This window comes from Stenella coeruleoalba, assembly GCF_951394435.1.
Source record: "Stenella coeruleoalba genome assembly, chromosome: 16".
In the NCBI taxonomy this organism is placed as follows: Eukaryota; Metazoa; Chordata; class Mammalia; order Artiodactyla; family Delphinidae; genus Stenella; species Stenella coeruleoalba.
The window spans coordinates 5,934,387-5,959,232 of record NC_137162.1 but is presented as its reverse complement, the minus strand read 5'-3'; the positions used below and the strand labels follow the sequence as shown (position 1 = coordinate 5,959,232).

At 48.7% G+C, this 24,846-nt stretch overlaps 1 protein-coding gene across 8 annotated transcripts in view; it reads right to left on the bottom strand.

The window, feature by feature from the left end:
- Positions 1 to 24,846, bottom strand: part of LOC307175057 ((E2-independent) E3 ubiquitin-conjugating enzyme FATS) — a 235,814-nt gene that overhangs the window by 25,993 nt on the left and 184,975 nt on the right. For 5 of the 8 annotated variants that reach the window (XM_079899867.1, XM_079899869.1, XM_079899871.1 and 2 more), the window contains 3 exons: positions 12,722 to 13,012; positions 9,479 to 9,663; positions 7,225 to 7,402 (listed from right to left, as the gene is read on the bottom strand). In XM_079899867.1, the coding sequence (XP_079755993.1) occupies positions 7,225 to 7,402; positions 9,479 to 9,663; positions 12,722 to 13,012 (654 nt within the window). The remainder of the gene's footprint in view (positions 1 to 7,224; positions 7,403 to 9,478; positions 9,664 to 12,721; positions 13,013 to 24,846) is intronic. The other 3 variants (XM_079899873.1, XM_079899874.1, XM_079899868.1) reach the window with 2 other exon arrangements.

Here is a 24,846-nt window from a genome sequence, read left to right as displayed (position 1 = left end):
CTCCAAAATTTACAAGCAGCTCATGCAGCTCAATAACAAAAAAACAAACAACCCAATCCAAAAATGGGCAGAAGACCTAAATAGACATTTCTCCAAAGGAGATATACATATTGCCAGCAAACACATGAAAGAATGCTCAACATCACTAATCATTAGAGAAATGCAAATCAAAAGTACAATGAGATATCATCTCACACCAGTCAGAATGGCCATCATCAAAAAATCTGCCAACAATAAATGCTGGAGAGGGTGTGGAGAAAAGGGAACCCTCGGGCACTGCTGGTGGGAATGTGAATTGGTACAGCCACTATGGAGAACAGTATGGAGGTTCCTTAAAAAACTACAAATAGAACTACCATATGACCCAGCAATCCCACTACTGGGCATATACCCTGAGAAAACCAAAATTCAAAAAGAGTCATGTACCAAAATGTTCATTGCAGCTCTATTTACAATAGCCCGGAGATGGAAACAACCTAAGTGCCCGTCATCGGATGAATGGATAAAGAAGATGTGGCACATATATACAATGGAATATTACTCAGCCATAAAAAGAAACGAAATTGAGCTATTTGTAATGAGGTGGATAGACCTAGAGTCTGTCATACAGAGTGAAGTAAGTCAGAAAGAAAAAGACAAATACCGTATGCTAACACATATATATGGAATTTAAGAAAAAAATGTCATGAAGAACCTAGGGGTAAGACAGGAATAAAGACAGACCTACTAGAGAATGGACTTGAGGATATGGGGAGGGGGAAGGGTAAGCTGTGACAAAGAGAGAGAGAGGCATGGACATATATATATACTACCAAACGTAAGGTAGATAGCTAGTGGGAAGCAGCCGCATAGCACAGGGAGATCAGCTCGGTGCCCTGTGACCGCCTGGAGGGGTGGGATAGGGAGGGTGGGAGGGAGGGGGACGCAAGAGGGAAGAGATATGGGAACATATGTATATGTATAACTGATTCACTTTGATATAAAGCAGAAAATAGCACACCACTGTAAAGCAATTATACTCCAATAAAGATGTAAAAAAAAAACAAATCCATCAGTGACAAGTGACAATTGGTAAGTGACAATTAAGACGGGACACAAGCAACACACTTCGGGTGTCACTGTCTCCCATCACCCCTAGATGGGACCACCTAGTTGCAGGAAAACAAGCTCAGGGCTCCCACTGATTCTGCATTATCGTGGATTGTATAATTATTTCATTATATATTACAATGTAATAATAACAGAAATAAAGTGCACAATAAATGTAATGTGCTTGAGTCATCCCGAAACCATCCCCCCACCCCCCAGTCTGTGGAAAAATTGCCTTCCACGAAACCAGTCCCTGGTGCCAGAAAGGTTGGGGACCGCTGATTTAGAGAACCACAAAATACCGTGATTTATAGATGATGAATAAACTTTCATTCTGGTTGCCAAGTAGATTTATATCCTTAGTGTCACTGCAAGGTTTATTACTGAACTGCACTGTGGGATAAAAGGGAAATCATTTGGAAAATAAAATCCAGGCAATTGGGAGAGTTCCCATAAAGACATTTTCCCTTAACATTCTACAATTCTGTGTTTAATTACTTTAATTAGAATAAAATAGGTCTACTTCTAATCAACAGACATAGAGTGATCTTTTTTTCCCTCGTTTCTTAGAAAAAGACACAACACGAAACCTTTATCATTGGTCCGAGAAGGACACCAGTAATAGTGTACGTGCAAATATCTCTGAATTAGGGAAACAGTCTTTTAGCTAAATCATGCTTCTTGTTTTCTTTGCAGACTGATGAAGTAACAATTGACTTTTATCTGATAAGCGCATTTAAAATTCCTTTGTGAGTAATATTGGGAGAACTAGGCCCAAATATTTATTCAGAAGATTGATGGAAAAACATTCATGAGATCAGATCAGCACTAACAGGGGCGGTGTGGCCAGTGCTAGCTGCGTGATGAACAGCACATTTTTATTACTGCAATGACTTCCCCAGCCATCTCATATCTGCTGGGTCACTTTTCTAGCTACATGCTCAGAGAATGCAAATTAATTTTAATACCTGCTCCAGCCAAAAATCATCAGCGAAAGCAGATCAGCCAGAGAAGCAATTCTGCAGTGCCTTCAGGAGAATTCCGCTCCTCTGCTGGTCTGTGAGTTAAAGGGCTGTGCTTGGCTCACCTTGGGAAGTACGGATAATGCAATTCAGATTAAGTTAGTCTGCTTTGCTACACGCGGCAGAGCTTCCCAGAGTGACCTGGGGTGGTGTGTGCCCACTGGCACTTAGAATCCAGGGAGGTTCTTCCGGCACACTCACATGGCTGTAATCCAAAGTGAAAAGGTAAGAAGGTAGACCGTGTAGAGAGATACAAGAGACAGGAGTGCTCCCGTGGAAGAGGTAGGGAGGTGGAGACTGGGTGGGAGCAGTCAGGGAGGGCTTCCTGGAAGAAAGGTTTTCCTGAAGCCATCTTCCTGATGGGTTTCCTACACACTCACAGGTTAAGACGACAATCTGGAAGAGCCAGGAGGACCACGCCAAACATTAGAGGGGACATAAACTGAGATGGAGGCAAGCCAACCCGAGCTGCGTTTGAGCACTGCCCAGCTTTCCTAGTGGCTGCAGCATTGAGTACAGAGCAGCGAGCAGCAGTGATTCCCAGTGAGCAAAGTGCTCAACTGAGAAGTGAAAGTCAGCACACAGCCCAGGTCATGCACTACAGGAGTCACGGGAAAGAGCCTTGGGGGTAAGATAGTAAGACAGAAGCTAGACTTGAGATGGACTGGGGGGGTTAGGCAGCATGTTGCAGGGCAGAGAGGAAGCGGGACAGACAGGGCTTCTGTCAGGTGGTTTGGGGGCACTGATGGTGAATGTTCCCGGAGATAAAGAAGGACAGCCAATGAGACCAACTGGGACAGGTAGGCAGGTGGGCAAGCTAGGCTGGGAGGGGTCTGGGCTGCAGGGTGAGCATGGAATCCAGGGAGGCTCAAAAGCTGAAGGTGGTGCGGCCCCGGCTGGGGGAGTCGCAGTGAGGGCAGGATCACGCCACAGACTGGTCACCAGGAGATACTGACTGAGCCCCTACCTACGGGTGCTGTACCACCTACTAACTGCAGGTGCGAAACTGCCTACTACCTGGGGGTGCTGTACCTGATGCTTCCCACGTGCTTTCAGCCCATCCTCCCTCAAATGCATCCTGCCGGGCAGAAGCAATGACTGACTCTAGAACTCTCTAATTCCAGGTTACGGTCAGCCTTTCAACATGACCAATCCCTCCCCCCGGGACCCCAGGAGCTGTGCAGAGACTATGGGGAAGCCCCACCTATGTCCCAGGTAACTCAGGGGACATGGGCAGGTGGAGCCCTGATTGGGGAAGGAGAGAGAGGCCCACAGGTTAGAGAGTCAGTACCTCAGACGCTGAGAACAAAGGCCGGCCTCCCGCCCTTCCCCCAGACTCCTCGAGGCTCATCTTCTCCCCATGACTCGGCAGTCACCAGTCCCACCGACTCCATCACCTAGGAACCGCTGCATCTGTTGCCCTTCGGCACTCCACTGCCTTGCCCTTCCTCACGCCTTGCCCTTCCTCATGTCTTGCCTGGAGCTACATAGCCTCAGCTTTGACGGCAGAACAAGGAGAAACCCAGAAGCAGCATATACAATGCCTGGTAGCCCCTTGGACTCCCCTTTGGCGCTTCTGTCTCCCCCTCTGCTCCCCATCCCCATTTTACGGTCCAGCCATAGCTGATCTGAGCACCCAGCGACCTGTCCCTACAGTGCCTCCACACCCTCCCCCAGCACATCCTGCCCTCCCCACCCTGCCCCACGACGCACCCTCATAGTCTCTCCTCATCCTAATGCAGTACGAGGTCTCCTCCGTCAGGACCGTATCCCAAGGTGGGAGCGAGTCCACCACCCGTGGTTTGCCATGGCAACCCCCTTTCATGGCACTTAGCAAATTCCAAGGTCATTGCCTCTTTACCTGTGTGTTTTCCCCAAGAGGTGGGGAGGTCCCTGAGACCAGGGACTGTGGCTGGCACACAGTGGGTTCTCAAGAAGGGTTTGCTAAGAGATGGGTGAAGATGTTCCTTGTGTCACTGCTGGAGCCAAGCCCAGGTGGCCCAGGTGGCTCCTGGACAAGGAAAGAGGCCAGGCATGTGTTGGCTTTGGGAACTCAAGCTACAGAAGATGAGGTATTAGGACAGGCTGGGGCTGTAGGCAGGACCTTTATAACGCTGCTTCCCAGACTCGCTCTGGTCCCAGCTGGCCCTGAAAATCCCCCATCTCCACACAGGGAGCCAACTGAAAACTCACACACACGCGTGTCCGCACACGTGTGTCACTGCCCCTGTGCCTTAGACGCTGCTCAGGATTCATCAGCCAACAGGAAGCCGAGCCGGCCCTCTGGCCCTCACTGTAATTGTCCTGGATATCAGGTGCGCACTTTCCCGGCAGCCCCTCCGCAAGTGGGTGTTTGTCAGCTGCCGGAGGTCCCACCCGAACCTCTCAGGTCTGTGCCAGGCGGGCCCTGATCAGAGGCAGCTATCTCAGCTCGGAAAGCAATCCGAGGCTCCCCTCTAACAGATGTCTTGACACTGTAGCCGGAGCTCGTTCACGAATATGATTTATTAACTAATTTAGCGTGTAAGAAAAACATCTGCATCTTGCTTTTATCATCTTGCCAGCAGACAGGCTGAAGACAAGATGTGTACTGCAGACTCGATTAGTGGAGCCTTAAGCACTCCCTGCGCTTGTCCAGAGCTCGCACAAGGCTCTCGTTTCAGAAGTTGTCTGATTGAGCCGACCTAACACAAACAAACACGAGAGTAAACCTCTCATCAACCATAAATACCGCGGGGATCGGAAGAGCGGCCATAAAATCGTGCGCTGAAGCCTGCCCAGAGCATTCTAGTCATCAGGACCGTCTCGGAATTTGGGTAATAAAAAGGTGCCTCGGTTATTTAAGACTGGGTCTGATCACCTTTTATTATATACATGATTTTAAGATTTTCATTCAAAGGAATGTGAACATGTAAGGATAATATCTGTTTGGGGCAAAACATCACCACAGGCTGATGGAGTGGATAGAACTGTCTCCCCAAAAAGATATGTTCAAGACCCCTCCCTTGTATCTGTGACTTGATTTGGAAATAGGGTCTTTGCAGTTGTATGCAAGTTAAAATGAGGTCATACTGGATGAGGGTGGACCCTACTCCAATGACTGGTGCCCTTATAAGAGGAAATTTGGACACAAAGACACACAGACACAAGGGAGACAAAGGCGGGGATTAGAATGACGCATCTATAAGCCAACCAATGCCAAGGAATGCTAGAAGCTGCCAGAAGCTTCCGGACTGAGCAGAGGGGCATAGGATGGATTCTCCCTCTGAGCTTCAGGAAGGACTCGGTCCTGTGGACACCTGGATTTTGGATTTCTGGCCTCCAGACGACGAGAGAATCAAGTTCTGTTACCTTAGCCACCCACCCAGTCTAGGGTCATTTCTTCCAGCAGCCCTAGGAAATGGATACAGATGACCAAGGCAGCTTCCCTCTGATATTTGAGATGATGATATTCCAGGACACTGAGGCCCACGGTGTGGCACGGCCGGAAGGCAGCTGGCCCAGGGGACGAGCAGGAATGGCCCCACGCATAACAAGTTCCCAAATGTCCACGCGTCTCCATTTTTTTCTACACAAAGTGACGGGAGCTGACCGAAAAGGAAGACTCTTAGACGCCATTTTTTGTGTATACGTATGTTGAGCTCTAACGTGACACTGTTTTATATTTGTTGACAACACATCTGTTTATCTAACCATTTTCATCAAGCAGGATCTTCAAAAACGTGGAGGCCAAGTGGCCCACACACCGCGGGCACCCTGGCAGCCCTCCCCAGAACAAGCCTGGACACTGAAGGCCCTGGGGGGACCCCCGGTTGTAACTGACGCTTGGTGCCTCATGGCAACCTGAGAAATCTGTACCCGAACCCAGATTGCGCTCTGTTGAGCCAGAAACTAAGGAGCCGCCAGAGAACACACCCAAATAGTCTATAGCTGCCAATCGGCTTCCAAAGCCGATGAGAGACACATTTTCAAGCAGGGAAAGTCTTTGCACGTGTATTTTGTTGATTTCCTTTTCTTAGCATCCTGGGAAGTGTTACTGGGGCTGAGGAGCAGGTGTACTGCTAAATCCTTCACCGTGAGAAGGATGCATTCAAGTTTGCCCTTTCTGGGGTCTTGGACGACTCCCCCAGCAGAACTGCGGGGGGCGGGGGGGGACCTAGCCCGCCCGTGGTTAACAGGAATCCTATTCCAACCCCTCTGTCCTCTGTCCCCCCATCCCCCCTGTAAGATCTTGGTAATATTTGCTAAGCTGCATTTTATTGAATATGGTTATTTCCCCAGAGGACTTTTATTCAGAATTAGACCCATGATTTCACCTCCTGGGGGCCGGAACATTTTCCTAGGAAGAAAGATCTTGTTCGTCTATCCAAAGAAATAAAACGGAGGTTTCCCCAGGCCTCCAGATTTTAAGATTTGAGTTGGCAGGCCATCAGAATGTGCTCCCATGTCCCCATCTGTGCCCTTGTCTCTTCTTATTCTCGCGGGTTTAATAGTCTGTTTATAAGCTCCACGAAGAAAGGACGGAGGCCAGCCTTGCTTACTGCACTCTCCCCAGCTCCCAGCACGGAGCCTGGCCCAGAAAAGGGGTCTGGCCCAGAGAAGGGGCCTGGTAACGACTTCTCCAGTGAGTCCATGAGCGCTGCCCTTGCAGGGTCAGTGCGACACTGGCCTCCTGGCGCTTGGCAAGCTGGCCATCCCTTCCCTGAGCTCACGGCAGGAAAGGGGTTTCAAGATGATGAATGTTGATATAGACAAGCTGGAGTCAACCTCTCACCCCGAGACCTGTTTTGCAATCTATCAAGGGCAAAGGGCACCTCTTGCAAATATCTGTTAAGGAGACAAGAATCGGAGCCGGCTACCCTGGGCTGCTGCTTTCCCAGCTAAAAGGGTAAATTTGTGTCCCAAGTTATCTCTGCTGAGTCCAGTGCCCGTACATGATCTCTCAGGACGGGCTGGCTTCCGGGGGAGGCTGTATGACCCTGAGGTTTGGGTACTTGGGCGAACATGAGTCCTGCACAGGGCAGGGGCACCATTTGGACCACCGGCCTGGGTGAAGGTCGCGGCCCCAGGATCGGGCAGTCTCGCCAGCCCTCCCGAGCCACCTGTAGCTTACCGCTAAGAGGGTGGGGAACGGTGAACTGCTTCTTATTGGCGCGGACAGGAAGGAGACTCTGCTTCTGGCCCAGGCTCTCCTTCTGCTGGGCTTTTCTCTGCTGTACCATGTGTTCTAGCTTCTTCAGACGTTCTTGCGAGCGAGAAATGAACTGAGGTTTGCGGACTTCCAGGGCCTCCTAAGAGGAGCCAGGAAAGCATTTTCTTTTTAAGAGAAATGACGCAGAAAGGCAACACACCTGTCTGATTGGGTCGAGAGGCTGATGCATGAGCACATCCCAATTTTCTCCCAACACCTCATGGAAAGATGGCAACAGACACGTTGGTAACATAGGTCTCAGTCAGCACCAGGGGCCCCACTGCAGCACGACTGACAGTCACCAGCAGCAAATTGTGAGTGCAAAGGCACACCTCCGCCCGTTCCTTCTCCTCCCTGTCAATTAATCCATTTCCAAAACCTGAATGCCCTAAATTCCATATTCCAAAGCGACACAGGTGGGAGAGGAATGGAGGCGTTCCGAGTCAGCTGCTTCTGCAGGGAGCTGGATGCCTTAAGAAGCACAGAACCAGATCCTCCTCCCAGCATGAAGCATGTGTCTTTTCAGGAGAAACAGTAATCATAGCTAACGGAAACAGCTTCTCCTCCCAGGAAGGAAGAGCCGGCAGGAGAGCTCTGCCTTTGCAGAATGGTTCTGCAAGCTCCATAGGGGAGGTCAGAATTCCCGTATTTCCTCTTCGGCCTCAGCTCTCACCGCATCCACCACTCCGTGCATGGACGAAGCGCCTAACACAGATTTACTGAAAAGGAATAACCATCACTGACGCACTCTGCTCTGTCGTCTGAGGATCCCCGCATTGATTCTGGAAGGCAGACACATTTATCCCCATTTGACAGAGGCAAAAACTGAGGCTCGTTGTCATTTGGTAGATGGCCTGGCGACCCTCAGCTGGGGGTGTCCCATGCTTTTCCCACCCTGCCTTTCACTGTCTTAACCTATATTCCTTACAGACCGCTGTTCAAGTTGATCCCCTGCCTGGAGTACCACCCCCAGCTACACCCATCGGCTCAAGTCTCGGTTCTCCCAGTAAACTGCCAGGTCTCCCTGTTCAGCCTGAGCTTACTGGTCCTTCACGGGCCACCCCGCGCGAGTGATTCACGCACACGTACTGTCATGCTGGGCTGTGAGCTCCCGGATGGCAGATGCCCTGTCTCCTCCACATCGCCTCCCTTACAGCCACTGCCCAGCTCTGCAAATAGCAGGTGCTCAGCACAGGCCCTCTGGAGGTGCTGCCACAGTGTAAACGTCCTCTGCCTCATTCCTCTCCCAGCCCTCGGGGAGCTCGGGGTTTCCAGGGAGAGGGCGACGCGGGCTCCATCCGTGTCGTGTTCGCGCCCCTAGCTGCTGTGCCCGGAAAGGAGTCTCTTGGCCAGTTGGCCTCCAAGGTGCCAGCCCCAGGTCCCAGGCACGAGTCACTGGGGCCTGGAGAGATGGCCCCTGGGGACGGCCTGTGGGCCCAGGCGTGGCTGCTGCCCCGGCTGCCCGCCCTGAGGATGGAGGCTCCAGCTGCTTTGGGAGCACGTGAGTCTCTCACGGTGGGACCACCTGGGGGACAGGGGCGCAGGGCCGGCAGGTGGGGCCTGCCGCACACCAGCAGGGCTGCTGACACGCATCGTGTGTCCCCCAGAAGGCGTAGCTGGCTTGCTCCGGATGGTCTGTCCTTCTAATCTTTATACCTACGTATTTTTTGAACTTTAAACAATGTGTCCATATTACTTCTACAATTGGGGAAGGACACAGAATGAGAAGTTCCATACCCTTGAACTCAAGGCCATGACTTTGGGACTTCCTTAGTCTTTCAAAGGCTTATGTTCTTATCTGAAGATAGGGCTGTAGGGACTCCTGCCTCACAGGGGCGCCATGAGGATGCAAGGCCCTGACGCCCATGAAGTGACCCTCTCCGTGTCTGGGTACCAGAAAGTTCTCAACAAATGCTGTCATTGCTCCAATCACGGTCACTACTGATGTTATGCGATCCCCATCCTAGCCTGGGGGAGTAGACATCATCATCTCCTTACTCACATGGTGGAACAGAGGCCCAGAGAGGTTAGGGGACCTGCCCAGAGTCACACAGCCACCAGGAAGCTGAGTCATGTCTCCAGCCTCAGAAGCAGAAGTGAGGTCATGTGCCCACAGGCTCCCCGGGAGAAGTCTCCCCTTGGCGGGAATCACGCCGGGATGCACGGAAGGCCTTACCTGCAAGGTCAAGGAGCTTGTGGGCATTTGCGGGCTCTTGGAACAGTCTTCCGGCAGGTCGTGGGTCTCTGGTCCCTGGGGGGTTTCTGGCTCAGTGGGCGCTGGCTCGGGCTCGGGCGTGGTGGGCTGCTCACTCTTCTTGCATTCCTTTATTTTAACAACCAAGTCACAGCACGTGTAATCTCCTGGGAGAGAAGATTAGAATTCCATTTAGAGAGCGCCCAGCGATTTTCTCCTGGTTCCTCAAGGCCATGAGACACAGAAGACAATTTTGAAAATAGAAACACCAGTGGGTTATTAATGGGCCTCGTTAAGCCCACGAGATCACGCCTCATCACAGACGCCCAGCTGCCCTGGTCACGGGGAGGCATGTTCGCAGGCAGCCAGACCTTGAGACTGGCTAGTGATGCCGTGGAGGTATTCCCTTGGCTCTGACGTTCAAAATGCCTTTGCTCCCGACGCAAAGAAACTTCTTCTATTCTGCGCTTCCTATTACGTGTGTCCTGTACAATTATTTCAGTTGGGTTGTTTGGGGACCGTGTATTAATTTACCTTATCTTTGCTACGCTAATGATGTAAGACACAGGAACGGTGTTCAATTATCTCTCCCTCCCCTTAATCTACCAGAGACTAGCTGTGGCTTTACATTCATAATTGGAACTCTGTCTCAGCGCGGGACTGGGCTCCATCCTGAAGCCATTTGGACACTCCTTGGTGGAAGAGATCAGAGGATGAGTTCATGCCACAGCATTTCGGGCAGGGCTGCCTTTGGGGCGGTGAAAGTGGGCGATTCATACGTATTCACTTAGCCCTCCCTGACCAACTGCTCCACTTGGAACACAGGGTCTGTCCCAGCCCACTCTTCCCATCTGGGCTCCCTGACTCCCCTCACCACACGAGCCCTAACCACAGCCTTACCAACCCTCTCCGGTTCTGAGACTCACGAGTGGTCCCCTCACTCCTCGTACACATGCCTTCCCATCTCCACGAAGCCCCTTTGGTGCCCACCCAGTGACCTCCTACCTCTAGGCTGCGTTTTTCAGGAAAACGCCCCCTCCTGCCTCCTCTGTGTACCTGCCGTGGAGCACACTTCACACACTTGGCAGCATCAGTGGGCCCGTCACAGGATGCTTTAACCCCTTGAGGGCTGGACCGTGTCATGCTCACCATGCCTCTCTCCACACTGCCAGCCCAGGTGCCCAGAAGCAGCTAGTTCTGTTGGGCGTGGAGAGGTGGCCACAGGACGCATCTCCATGGTCCCATGAATGTCCTAACTGACCCCCCATCATAACCTCTGCCATTCACACCCAGATCCTCTGTGGTCTGGACCAGCTATCCTGTCTCCACCCCAAATCCATCAATGTTCCCTACTACCTACAAGCCCTACAAGGAAAGCAGACTTCGCATGGCTTGTTCATGGTGGGTGTTGCCCTCCAGCCACCAATTTTGATGCTCTACCAACAACATGCTGCTTACAGGTTCGCAAATCCTTCTCCTTGTTCTTCTAAGCATTTGCTCCAGTTTTTTTCTGGAGATTTCCCTGTTGCTTCCCCATCCCTGCTTCAGGCCTAACCACTAACCCAGATATCTGTCCCCCAACCCCCTACGGCTAGAGCTAATTACACTTTCTGTGGTACTGTTTCCACCTCTTGTGAACCTTTATTCCAGCTCACCCTATACTCAGGGAAGCCACGGTTTCCTCCCATCCTTCCCCTCCACAGATCCGGCGACGCAAGGGCAGTCCTGACACACTCATCTTCTCCATTACTCACGACAAAGCTTTGTCCATTATCTTCAAAGTCTCTACTACTGTGGCCAGTCCTCCCCAGTGGCATGGTCTGTACTCATCTCTAGCCAGTCTCAGCCTCCCTGCCTGGCCCTCTCCCATCCGGTCTCCACATTGTCCAGGAGACAATCACCTTCAGAGCAAATCTAATTAGGTCTCTTCCCCTTCAAGGACTTGGCCCAGGCTTCAGTCCAGACTCTTTTAGTGGATTTATACGGACCTTCCAACTTGACCCACGGGACCCTGGATTCACACTAGCCCCCCCTCCACCCCTGCACTCCGGTCCCCTGGACCCCTAATCAACCATGCTCTTTCCATCCATCCTTTGTTTTGTGTGTGCTTTTCCCTCAGCCTGCGATGCTCTTCACCTTAGGGTCTGATTTTTAAACCTCTAATCAGCTTTCAAGTTCTTTCTCAAAATCATTTCCTTGAGGAAGGTGCCTCTGTCCAGCCCCTCCTTGCAGCATCTGGGGCCGTCCTCAGCTTCCTGATGGCTCATCGCAGGCACAGTTACAACCCCGATGTCTCCGGTACCGGACTGAGAGCACCTGGAGGGCAGGAAGCACCGTGCACAGTGCCTGGCACACAGTAGGTGTTTAATAAATGCTTCTTTGATGGTATACAGTGGGTATTCAATACATACTCCTTTAATGTATTGATGAATAATGAGCTAGAGATTCACTTGGGTTTCAGGAAAAAACGTTTTTATCAATTACCATAAATATGTTAACTTTTATAATCCAAAGCTCTATAATCTTTTCCTTTCTGTCCTTATCCACAGCTCTTCGGGAAAATCTTTAGAGTGATAGGAAATCTAAATTTTCCTCTGTTATAACTGGGCACCACAGATCTTTTTTCTATTTTATTCCTATGTTTTTTTATATATCAATGGTCGCTGCAATATTCGTAGGGGTCAGCCACTTGGCCTTTAGAGAAATGATGGCCTGGTTTGACTTCTGTGAGAGGCTGAGACGGGGACCTATCTTCAAGGCACTGTGAGGTCAGTGCGCTCTGTTTGTTGAGAGCCTGGCACATGTGGGGTCTCCACGCCCCGGCCGTTATCCTGGCCAGTCGGTTACTGAGGACCACCCTCAGTCTGGCGCACCCGCTGCCTTCAGGGCAGCCACCCCGGGTCTCAACTGTTCCCTAACGAGGCCCGAGAACCTGCCGGGCACCTGGGAGTGGCCTTCTTCTCAGCTTCAGGCAATGCTGGCCTCGTGCACAGTAGGGCTGGGATTTCCTGACCCATGCAGTGCTGTCTTCTCGCTGCTTGGGAGGTAGAACTTGCCCACTATTTAAACCTGCTGCTCCTGCTTCTTCTCTGCTTGTACAGTTGGAGAAAAGGCAGATTCCTAAGGGAAGCTCAAGTGAACCAGGGCCCAGGAAGACCCTGCACCATGTTCCCTATGAAGATTAAGGAAGAATCATCTCAACCCTATACCTCCCTCGCTCCTTACCTTCCAGGAACTCTCTTTCTGTCTGAACACTGCGGTCTTCCTGCAGAGATGTGCATAAATCTTGGAAGGGGCAAAGGGACCCAGGTAAAGGGAAGCTGAGTTTCGGGACGCTTTGCTGTTGACTCTCTGCGGGTTCAGAGAGGTCACTAGACTGACAGCTGTTGCTTGGAGAGCTAGACCCATCAGGAAGGGGATCTTTAACCAGCTTCTGTTCCACTGGGGAAGCAGACACAGTCACGTGTGCTCCCTCTTGTTGCTTCTCGCAGCTTCCAGAAAATACTTTTGGTTCTACTAAAAATAAAATGAGAATTGTGCTCAAAACATCTGATGAGCCCGCGTCTAACATGCTGACTTCTGCACGCCACGCTCTCCCAGAGACAGGCAGATGGGCTGCAGTGCTGCCTCGAGGGGACAGGCGTCATCGATGCCGACGTGCATGTGCTCACCCAGCAACGACATGTGGTCACCAGTTCTGGCCAGATGTCCCCGGGGTTCACTCGGGAGCCCCTCTACATGCACTGCTCTCATGCACGTGGCTCTGAAGAGACCGTGCTCCCTGGTACCCTTAGGAGCTCAAAAGACCTTCCAGACGGTAGATAATTGACTGGGTGGTTTAGCACCTTGACTCTGGAGGAAGATACCTTGGGTTCAAATCCCCCCTCCACCACTTATATGCTATCTGGCCTCATCTATAAAATTGAGATAATACTATAACAAGGTAATAATGTTAAATATTATGTTTAATTTTAATATATTTATTTTTATAATAAATTTACCTATTTAAATAATAAGTAATATATTTATGGAATGTATATAATCATATTTTATATGATAAACCATGTAAGCATATTATTAATATAAATACTAAATGTTAAAATCAAGGTAATACTATAACAAAATAATGATCCAGTTAAGGTGTTTAGCACAGTACCTGATACACAGTAAATATTTAATAAATGTCCATTATCATTATTATTCCAGAAACAATGATGCTGGGTTACGTCCTATGGCAAGTGCAGATGCAGGACGTAATTTATCAGCTGTCTGTGCTCAGCTCTAATAATGCAGTGGGTCTAAAAGGTGAACAACGTGTTGCTTGTTGCCACATTGTAATAGCAAAGGTCTGGAAACCACCTTGTGCTCATCAGCAGGAGACCGTTAAATAAATTACAGCACTTCCCTGCTTCGCAGCAGCGAAAAAGAATAAGACACACGCTCCTGGGTAGAGGGGGAATCATCTCTAAGATTCATTATCAAGTGAACAGAGTGGACAGTGTGCCAGATCCGCTTCCCCAGTCAGTGCTTATCTGCTCAGAACATCTCTGGAAGGACCCCAAAGACCCTGGGAACTGGACTGTCTTGGGAGAGGGCAACTCAGGACCAGGAACTGGGGGCGGGAGAGAGACTTGCTTTTCACACTTTGCCTGTGTGGTACTCTTTGCTTTTGCTTTCTTTCTTTTTCTTTTGGAATACTCTATAAAGTTTTACAAGTTATTCACTTTAAACAAGGCAGTGACTCTTGACCAGGTGTCATCTCCTCCCTTATGCTGAGGCCACCTAAGGGGAGACAGGCACGGCTGCCGGTGGGGGTGGGACGCATCCAGACCTCCTGCGTACGGGGGGCAGAAAAAGGGTCCTGGGAACCACTGGAATAATCGAGATTCTTGGAAGATTCTCATCATATTTTCTGAGATGTCTTGTACACAAAAAGGAAACGAACCCATGACTACCAGGCACTGATTAGAGTGGTGACTTCTCTTAAAATGCCAGTTGTCTGCAATTCCTTCCAGCCTCTCTGTCCCTGAGTCCTGGCATCCCAGCCAGTGAGGATAGGCTGAGCATGGTGAGGCTGATGCTTGGAGGGGCTGGGGTCCCGCAGGTTTCCTTTCAACAGCCACAACCCCCATTCCCTTCTCTAAAACGCGATACCCACTGGGTTGATATTCTATAGCTCAACTACTTACTAGCTAAGCTACTCAACTAGCTCCAGCAAACTCACCTACTCAGAGCTGAGCTAGGCTCTAGGACGTAAACCAAAACCAACCAAAAGATCTGCCCAACAGTCATGAATTCCCTCTATTAAACTCTCATCTTTGACTCAGAGACGAGCTCCTCGGACCATTACACGGTGCTTCTCTGTGCTCCTCCAAAGCTCATTTTTTGTTGTGACATGTATTATATTTGTAATTAAAGATATTAGAGCACCTATGAGCCTCCTAGATTAAGAAGCAGAACTTTCCTTGGGCTTCAGCTTTCCTATCTGAGCCCCTTCTGGATCATACTCACCAGGACAGAACCACGTGCCTAAATTTTGTGTGGCCTGACTCACTGCTTCTGTCTATAATGTTCCCATCTATGTAGGTATCCATAAACAATATACTTTCAATACCAAAAATCTGAATAGCAAGCACAAAGCCAGCCGTTTTAAGGTAAAGACATCACTGTATCCATTAGGAAAAAAGCTTTCGGGAGAAGAGAGTTCAGCATCTCAGGGCCATTGCTTCCCTGAGACTTGATGGGGTGTGATTCTGGGGAAGGTAGTGATGAGCCGTGAATGAGTCCTGAAAACGAGGGGCTGACCACAGGCAGGGTGTCAGGCGGGGCTGGCGGGCAGCAGTACAGTCAGGGCAGTGGGCTGTGCTGGATTTTCTGTTCCTGACCTCACCATGTCCAACTGCAGACCTCAGGGCGAAGTTCCAGCAGGGCGCTTCTCTGCGCTGAAATGTGGGCCCTGAGCTGCCCCAAGTGCAGGGCAGGGAGGGGAGAATGGAGACCTCACCGACACAGCATCAAGACCAGCCAAGAAGAGACTTGAATCTGGGGCCAGGCAAGGGTACCCCCAGCGCACGCAGACCCTTAGTACAAAATGAGGAAAAGCTGCCCGAGCCTCAAGACAAGGTGCCTCCACGGGCCAGAAAGTGTCACAATGAGCCCATTTGATAGAAAAAGACCCTTTACTGCTTCTTTCCAAGTACTGAGGTGATACATAATCTTTCGTGTTCTCAGACGAGCCCCACCCTGTCACACAATTCTAAAACTGTGGCAATTCGGGCTCACGATAGGAAACGCGCAAGTGGAGGGCGGTTGCTAAGCAGCGGACCAGCACAGTCGCCAGACTCTGTCAGTGGAATCGCAGAGGATGAGCGAGAAAACCATGAAAACCACGCACAGTCCCAGAGAGCATAGCTGTGTGGGGACCCTGGACAGCCCAAGGCAGGTAGATAACATAGGCAACACATCTTAGAGTCATTTATCTCCAAGTTAGCTTAGAGTTGTTACAGGTGTTTTGGTGTCAAAACTGAAACCAGCTCTCTAGAAAGATCTTCTCTTAGGGTTTGGGTCTCAGCTCCATACACCTTCCTGCCTTCTAACACCAGCCAATCAACCAAAGAGATGTTTCCAAGCCAAGCGGGTTTCCTTGAATCCAAGGCCACATCTTCTCCCACATTTTAGTGTTTCGGGAAGTTATATTTTCTCCCCTCAAACGCTAGAGCATCTTACAACAGGCTGTCTTAGAAATAAGAGTAACTGAAGCTTGTGTTGATATTTCTGGGTCATCGATAAAAATACCAGTTTCTAAATGCAACTACGGTGGGTCTCAGGCTCTCCTAAAAATCTGATGTTACTTGCCACTACCCTGAGTGGCCCCAGACTGCCCTCCACCCATCACCACCTTTTTAAAGCTCCTGCATCTACCTTTTATGTATAGCTTACCTACCTGATCTTCCTGCCTCACCTGTGCGCTTTCCTCCAGCAAACCCCATAACCGTGCATCTCAGTGGAAATCAAAGAAGTGAGCTGGAGAGGACTGTGTATCCATCAAGTGGAAAGCCACTCTGAACAGCGCCCGGGGGTGAATCGCGGACCCCCTCACTTTAGGCAGGATTTTGCTGTCCCCAATTTTGACACAGGGACACGGGAGGCTGCTGCTGAGGGGAAAGGCAAGATAGTCTCTGCTCAATACATGCTAATTCGTGGACACAGATATCGCTAAAGAGGAAGGAAAAGGCGGTAACCCTGGGTACTCAAAACACACACAATTTCTCCAGCAGGTGAAATTCTCTCCCCTTTTAACAGGAGAGAAATCCTCAAACTACCTGCAATTACAGTACACAGAAGGTGACATAAAAGAGTCTGTTGATGACCCATAGAGAAACAACCAACAGAGAAAGCAAACGACAGGCTTTTACAATGGACGAGGCTGGTGGGTACTTTCTCTGCTTTTTAACTGGTCAAGGCTTCATCTTCTGGCAGCAGATGAAAACTTGATTTCCTCATGGAAAGAGGTGTCCACTTGGTACCCTGCCTCCCACCCGATCTAGACTTCTGTTTAAAATCAGCCAATAATTGTTTCAGCATATTTCTGTTAAATTTCTACACAGAGATGTTGCAGCCCAGGCAGGGAGTCAGAAAGGGGGGAAAGAGCGGGGGCAGCAGCAAATGAGATAAACGGCTCCTGGCAGAGAGGAGAGGATCGGATCGGGAAGAGAAGCTGTGTTTGGGAACCTGCACGTCCCAAAGCCCATCCACTCGGCCGGAGCAGAGCTGGAGCTGGCGCCTTCAGGAAGAGAAGAAAATCAGGGGAACAGACAGCAACTTGAAGATCAGACAGCAAGGATGAAGGGGCGTCCAAAGGCAGTGGGGCCAGCGGAAACACACGAGCGAGTCCTTTCCTTTCCAGGAAACGAGACTTCCTGTCCATATGAGCCCTTCCTAGACAGTAAACAGGTTTCTTCTGCTGTAAGCGGTAAATATTTCTCCCTAAAGAAGGAGACCTAAGTGGGGAGGGGCGACGGCCAAGAAATGAAACCGACTTGGGAAAAGTGGTGGCAGTAGCTCCAGACCTCTAAAAGGAGCCTTCCCTTTTTGGAACCTGGAGCAGATAGGGGCGGTGGGGGGTGCCGACAACTGTTGTTAAGATGTCAGTACGGTGTTAGGACAAAATAGGCAAGCCCTGGCATTGGAAGAACCTGTATTCAGAGGGAAAAGGGGGAAGATGCAGTATGTTCATTGTTATTGTTCTAGGGTCAAGTTTCAAGATATCGTGTGGGTTAAAGCCACTGTGGAGAACTGTATGGAGGTTCCTTAAAAAACTAAAAATAGTTACCATATGATCCTGCAAAACACACACACACACACACACACACACACACACACACACACACACACACACACAAAATGGAATACTACTCAGCCATGAAAAAAGAAGGAAAAGCCATTTGCAGCAACATGGGTGGACCTGGAGATTATCATACTAAGTAAATCAGGGAAAGAAAAATATTATATAATATTGCTTATATGTGGAATCTAAAAAGAAAGATACAAATGAACTTACTGACAAAACAGAAAGAGACCCACAGACATAGAAAACAAACTTATGGTTACCAAAAGGGAAAGGGGGAAAGGTATGAATTAGGAGTTTGGGATTAACACATACACACTACTATACATAAAACAGATAACTAACAAGGACCTACTGTATAGTACAGGGAACTCTACTCGATATTTTGTAATAACCTATAAGGGAAAAGAATCTGATATATATATATATATATATATATATATATCTGAATCACTGCACTGTACACCTGAAACTAACACAGCATTGTAAATCAGCTGTACTTCAACTTAAAAAAAAGATACTACGTGGGGAGTTTGCACACAGCTTTCATGTACAGTAAAGGGTCATTCATGCATTGAGAGTATCTAGAATGGACACTGAGAAACTGGACGGAGCTCTTTTTCCAATTGTCATTATCCTACAGTTTTAAGACTGTAGAACAAAAATCTCAAAACATACAAACAAATATTTGGAAGGCAAAAATAAAACCCACACATACATACACACATGCACACATGAAAACACACACAAACCTGCCTGTTTTCTAATAAATGAATTACCTGGACTTTCTTGCAGGTGATAAGAAACACAAGTCCCAGTCAATGATTAGATCACACCTTTCTACCTGACACCAAGGAAACAGAGTCCCAAAGTATCAGTTGTCCCATAATCCTTTATCCCAAAGCATGACTCAGATTCCTGAAGCACAGAAAACACATTTTAAGCTTTTCTCAAAACTTGCTGCTAGTTTCCAAAAGTGACTATTTGAGGTGATCATTTTTTTCAGTAAGGCGTATTTCCTTTAAAAAATCATTTTGTAAATTATAAAAGCAATTAATTATCACTGTCAAATTTGAAATATTAAAAAAATAAAAATCATTGACAATCTGTCACTCATAAAAATGTTCACAGTGGTTTTCTTTGGGAGGTATAGCACATTTCTAGTGTAATGCACGGCTGTTTTCCCCTTTCATTTCCATTTTGCGTATAGCTTATAACTAGACAGGACCACCTTGGGCCATACCAGTGGTGCACAAAAGCACGGGTTCATTATCACACTGTGATTTGGGAGATTTATTGCTGTTGATGGCCACCTTTCCATTCTGTTTAATAATTCTGTCAGGCTTTCATCTCTCCTCCTCCTCTGGCTTTTCCTGGGTGCTCTGAGAATAACCAAGCAGGTTATGCTGCACGGTAAAAACTGATAAAAAAATCAAACCGACCTGCCAGGGGTCAAAGGGAGCAGCAGAGAAGAATCTTAGTTAAGGCTCCTGCAGAGTGAAATGCCCGCTCAGAGCCAGGTCTCATCCCAGAATCGTGTGTGTGTGTGTGAGCGCGCATGTGTGCGTGTGTGTGTGTGTATTACCTACTCTTTCAAAGAAACTGCTTGACCTCTTTATCTTCAATTCAACAGCTATCCACTGAGTACCTACTATGTACCAGGTACTGATACAGAATGCTTGGGATGCAGCAGGAAAAACAGTAAAATTCCCGACCTCACATCAAGGACTGCTTGCTCCAGCCCCTCCTACAGCCAATGACCATCATTTCCATCCAGCTCCCAACCAATGACATCACCTCCACTCCTACGGCCAGTGACCATCACCTCCGCTCCTACTCCCCTCCCAACCAATGACATCACCTCCACTCCTATAACCAGTACCATCACCTCCACTCCAGTCCCCACTCCTACAGCCACATTCCATACCTGAAATATACCCATACCCAGAGCTGCTTCTCCCCTGAACCAGTAAATTAAAACCTCCTACTCTCTGACGAGATCCAACAACTCTTTCAGCTCACAGAATGCTCTCTCCATGCCTTTAACATCATCACTGAAGACCTTAAGTCCCCACCACCTCTGGTAGACGCGGTTGGTTGCCTACTCAATATCCATTCTTATCTTTTTTCTTAACTTAGAGAATCCTCGTTTTGTTCAAGATGATAATGGGCCCAGCTAAAAAATCACACTTTGCTGTGGTGTGCTACTGTTCCAACCAGTGAGATAAAAGCAGAAGTCCTTTGGGAGAACTTCCGGGAGGGTCTCAAGAGGGGATGTTCAGCTGGTATTCACTGTGGATGTGGACGTGATGGCTGGAGTCCTGGCAACTATTCTACAAGCATAATGATGAGGGTCACACCTGAAGGAAAGTGGAGCAGAAAGCAGAGGCGTGAGCTCCTGAGGACACTGTGGGCCTGCCATACCTGCCCCAGATTGCCCACCCCTAGATATCTTTTTTTAAAAACTGAAGTACAGTTGATTTACAATGTTGTATTAGTTTCAGGCGTACAACACAGTGATTCAGTTATACATATGTATACATATATATATTCATATATATATACTCTTTTTCAGAGTCTTTTCCCTTATAGGTTATTACAAAATATTTAGTATAGTTCCCTGTGCTATATAGCAGGTCCTTGTTTGCCCACCCCTGGATTTCTTTTATAACAAAAATAAACCCTTACATTTTCAAGCCACTGCTTTTTGGATGTGTTGTTACTCAAAACTAAATGCAAGTCGTAACTGATCTGACCCCACCTGTCAAGGCACGGGTCTGGATCAGCCAGGTCAGCGGTAGCACGCATCAGAATCACAGGGAGGCCTTGCTGAAATCCATTATCCAGGGCAGCCCAGCTCCAGCGCTTCCAGCTCAGTAGACATGAAGTAGAGCCCAGCAATGGGCATTTCTGAGTCCCCAGGTGGTGGTCCCGAGGCTGCTATTCCAGGAGCCACACTGTGAGAACTGCTAAGTTAGGTTACAATGCGGTGAAGAAACAAAGAACAAAAACACGTTATTGTGGCTCAGTACCTGGCTACTAAAAATGCGGTCTATGAACGTGACCACCAACCACACCTGGGACCTTGTTAGAGACGCAGAGCCTCAGCCCTCACCTCTGACCTACTGAATCAGAATCTTCCCTGGAGCCCCTTCCCAGGTGGGCTCAGCACAAGTTACACCCCCAGAGCCAGCCCAAGGGGCTCTGCTCATCCTCATGGAGGCTCCACCTGGGCCTCTGCTTCTGTGACCCCTGAGAGAAACGGCACAGACTGTCTGCTCTGGCCCATCAGGGCTTCCAAGTCCAAGTCCACCGATAGCTCAGTTTCACTGGCCACAGCAGACCGTCAAAGTGGAGGGATGTGGAGTCCTGCCACGCACCACAAGGAGAGCATGAATGTGGAAGAACAGTCTTAAAGACTCCAGACCAGCTCTCCAGCTACCCAGCCTCTCTCATCCCTTCAGCTGCTCTCAGACTAGGGACGAAGGACATTCAAAAAGGTACAAGTACAGGGCTTCCCTGGTGGCGCAGTGGTTGAGAGTCCGCCTGCCGATGCAGGGGACGCGGCTTCGTGCCCCGGTCCGGGAAGATCCCACATGCCGCGGAGCGGCTGGGCCCGTGAGCCATGGCCGCTGGGCCTGTGCGTCCGGAGCCTGTGCTCCGCAACGGGAGAGGCCACAACAGTGAGAGGCCCGCGTACCGCAAAAAAAGAAAAAAAAAAAAGAAAAAAAAGTACAAGTACAAAGGGAGAGAGAAATTAGGAGTTCGGGATGAACAGATACACACTACAATATACAAAATAGGTAAACAAAAGGGACCTACTGTATAGCACAGGGAACTATGCTCAATATCTTGTAATAACCGATCATGGAAAAGAATCTGAAAAAGAATATATATATAACTGAACTGCTTTGCTGTACACTTGAAACCAACACAACATTGTAAACTAACTACAATTTTCAAAAGGTACCAGTGGAAATGTAATGACTAGAACGAAGATCCAAACCTTCTTAAAAACTAGGAAAAAATTATAAATAAAAAGCAATGAACACATATGTTAGAGATGAAGAGATATAGCAAATATAACCAAACAAATTATGCATTTATGACAAAGTTGGCACCAGACATCAGTCTTTCCATGAATACAAATGGACTTAACTCGCTTATTAAAAGAAAAAGCCTTTCATTGCAGTTTGCAGGGCAGGGAACTTTGGCAATGCCCAGCAGAATCCCATGTGAACTTACTTTTCAGCCCAGAAATGCCTCCACTAGGAATCCACTCTAGTGGGCTCCCAAGATGGTCCACAGACCTGGCCTGCATCGGTGGCCAGTTTGCTCTGGTCCTCTGTCGGCAAACAAGCCAAGGGCAAAAGGCACAGATCTAAGGACGAGGGCTCAGTCCCCTGGGGAATAGTGGCCCTACCACAGAACCAACAGACATCACTCGGACAGACCAGGCGTAGAACCGCCAAACAGCTCATTCTGGCTCCCGCACCGAACTGAGGGTGTTGTCGCCTGTTCTGAGAAGTCCAAATGACCGAACGATGAATGAAGCCGCTGTGTGGGAGCTGACTAATGGAGCCCAGAGGGGTCTTCTAGTTCATGAACATGTCAGAGTGATGTAGAAGAGGCTGATTTGAAAGCCAAAGGGCAGCAAAACACAAAATGTGTTAGTATCTGTAATGAGACGAACACTTCCAGGCAGTTCAGGGAGGCCTCCGGCTAAACCAGCAATTGGGGGCTCATCCACAGTAGCTCACGGCCAGATGAAAGCCGTGATCCCCTTGGGCCAACCTGACGTGAGCCCCCAGGTGGTCCACACACAGGCACATCCTGACATTCCCACATTTTAGAGCAACAGCCCACGGCGGCTTCCACGCTCGGAGGCTAAATGTTGCCGTATCACAATGCAGCCCCCAGCATCGGCACGGCTGTCATCCTTGTTTGGACTGCCTGTTCTCTGGCCATCATTTGAATATACACTGCATTTCCCCTTCTTTTCAAAAATGAGTAGAAAATGGGCCTATGATTCTGCTTGGGACTCATTTAATATAATTAAGATGAAGATAGAAATCATCAGGTGTTAGAAGAAGCAAATCTTTAACCTTAACTCAGCGGTCACTGGACGTAAGCCAGAAACTGGTTGATTCCGTGCTGAGTTGTGAAGGAAATGAACAAAATTAATGAGCCAATTTGAAGTGCTTAAAATGATCAAAGTCTGGGCCCAGAGAGTGAGCTACAAAATCAGGGATTTTAGAATACTCTTGAGGGCTCTGATCCCAGAATTCCCTTTCTCAAAGTGTTTTCCTGTACACAGTCAATTTCCACGTGTGGTTTCAGGACTCTGGCTGTAAAGAATCCCCTATTTCTTTGCTTTGTGGTGCTGGGCCAGGAGGAGAGGCGATCGCCTGACATACAATACTTCCACTTCCCGCCTTCCCAGGTCAGGCGGGTTCCTCCCTCCAACCCCAGCCAGACCCTCATTTCCACTCCAGGATCTGGAAACCCCATTTGGAGAAGATATAAATACCTCCGAGGGTTCCATGTCAGAAAAGGAAGTGAATTCCAAGCCTGCGGGATTCCCGTGGAAAAGGCTCTGGGTTCTCCTTCTCAGCGCTATTGCCACCCGCTGGAAGCACTTCCTTGCCGGGCTGACGGCATTCTTCTGGTTTTCTCAGATGCTTTTTACAAACCTCAATCATGTCAACCCAAACTCAGCTGGAAACATGTGGCCCTGTGTGCATCTTCTTCTAAGAATGCTGCACCCTTTGAAGAACTATTTTTGAAAATCAGAATTGGAGAGACTCCCCAAGGCCTCTGCAGAGAAGCACAGGCCACGTGAAAATAGTAACAAAGAATAAATCCAGCAGCCAAGAGAGCCTGAACCAGAGCCTGCCAGGACGCAGTCTATACGCAGAGGATGAGACCCTGCGGCCAGCTGGTTTTCTCTGTCTCCATCTCCCAAGACTATGAGGCGTGTACAGCACATGTTCTTTCATTCCCCACGCCCTCCCCCCAAAGGCCATCATCTCCCTATGAAATAAACAGGTGGCGTTGCACCCAACAAGTGCTCACTCTCCAATCCCTCGGGTTTCACGTGGATTTACTTCTTGTCAGAAGGAACAAAACATATTTAGTTTATGGGCTTGTCCCAAGAAGCCACTTAGGTACGGAGAAACGGGAAGATATTGAATTGTTTCTCATTGCTACAGTGAGTATGTGTGTCTGGCAGAAGCATCTCCCTTACATCCGAAAGAGGGGAGGGATTTCTTTGCAAAAATAAACTTATCACCTCACTGAAAAACCATTATTTTGGAGCAAAGTGGAGGAGGCAAAATCACAAGACATTACAAGCTCCTTCTGGACCCGCGTCTAACACACGAGCCTGGGGAACGGAGAGGGGCCCCATGTATTTGTATTCTTTCTAGCTGTCTCATATTGGCTAGAATAGGAACTCACTTTCTTGTGACATTTTTAAATGTTCAGTTAATACAGCTGAGTGTTGTTTTATATGAACTGGCACCTCTGGCAGTGCATTATACAGAATGATGGTAGGATGTGCACTTTTTTTCCCCATACCAAAACTCCCTCTCATTTTTTTTTGGTCAGAATACCTAACTTATTCTTGATCTCAAAGCAGTAAGAAAAAAGCGTAGTGGATTGGTTTTCACGGGCTTTAAAACTTCTGAACACCCCAAACAAGATTTCCACAACTTCTCTTAGGAAGGTGGGTCACTGCATTTCACACTCCCTGGTTCTGTCCAGTTCCCTCCTGTCCTTGGAGCCACTCTGTTTCTCCTGGTGTTTTTCAAAGGACTCTTTGGGGTCAAGCTGTGCGCTAAGTACAGCATCCCTTAAAAGTGACTTTCCAGGCAGTTGGTCTTTAGGCTGCATTGCATCTTGTTGATTTAAGAAAATGTTTTTTAAAATGGTCATTGTTAACATCGTACATCTTAGCATTAGGGGAAGCAGGGTGAGGGGTACAAGGAAACTCTGCGCTACC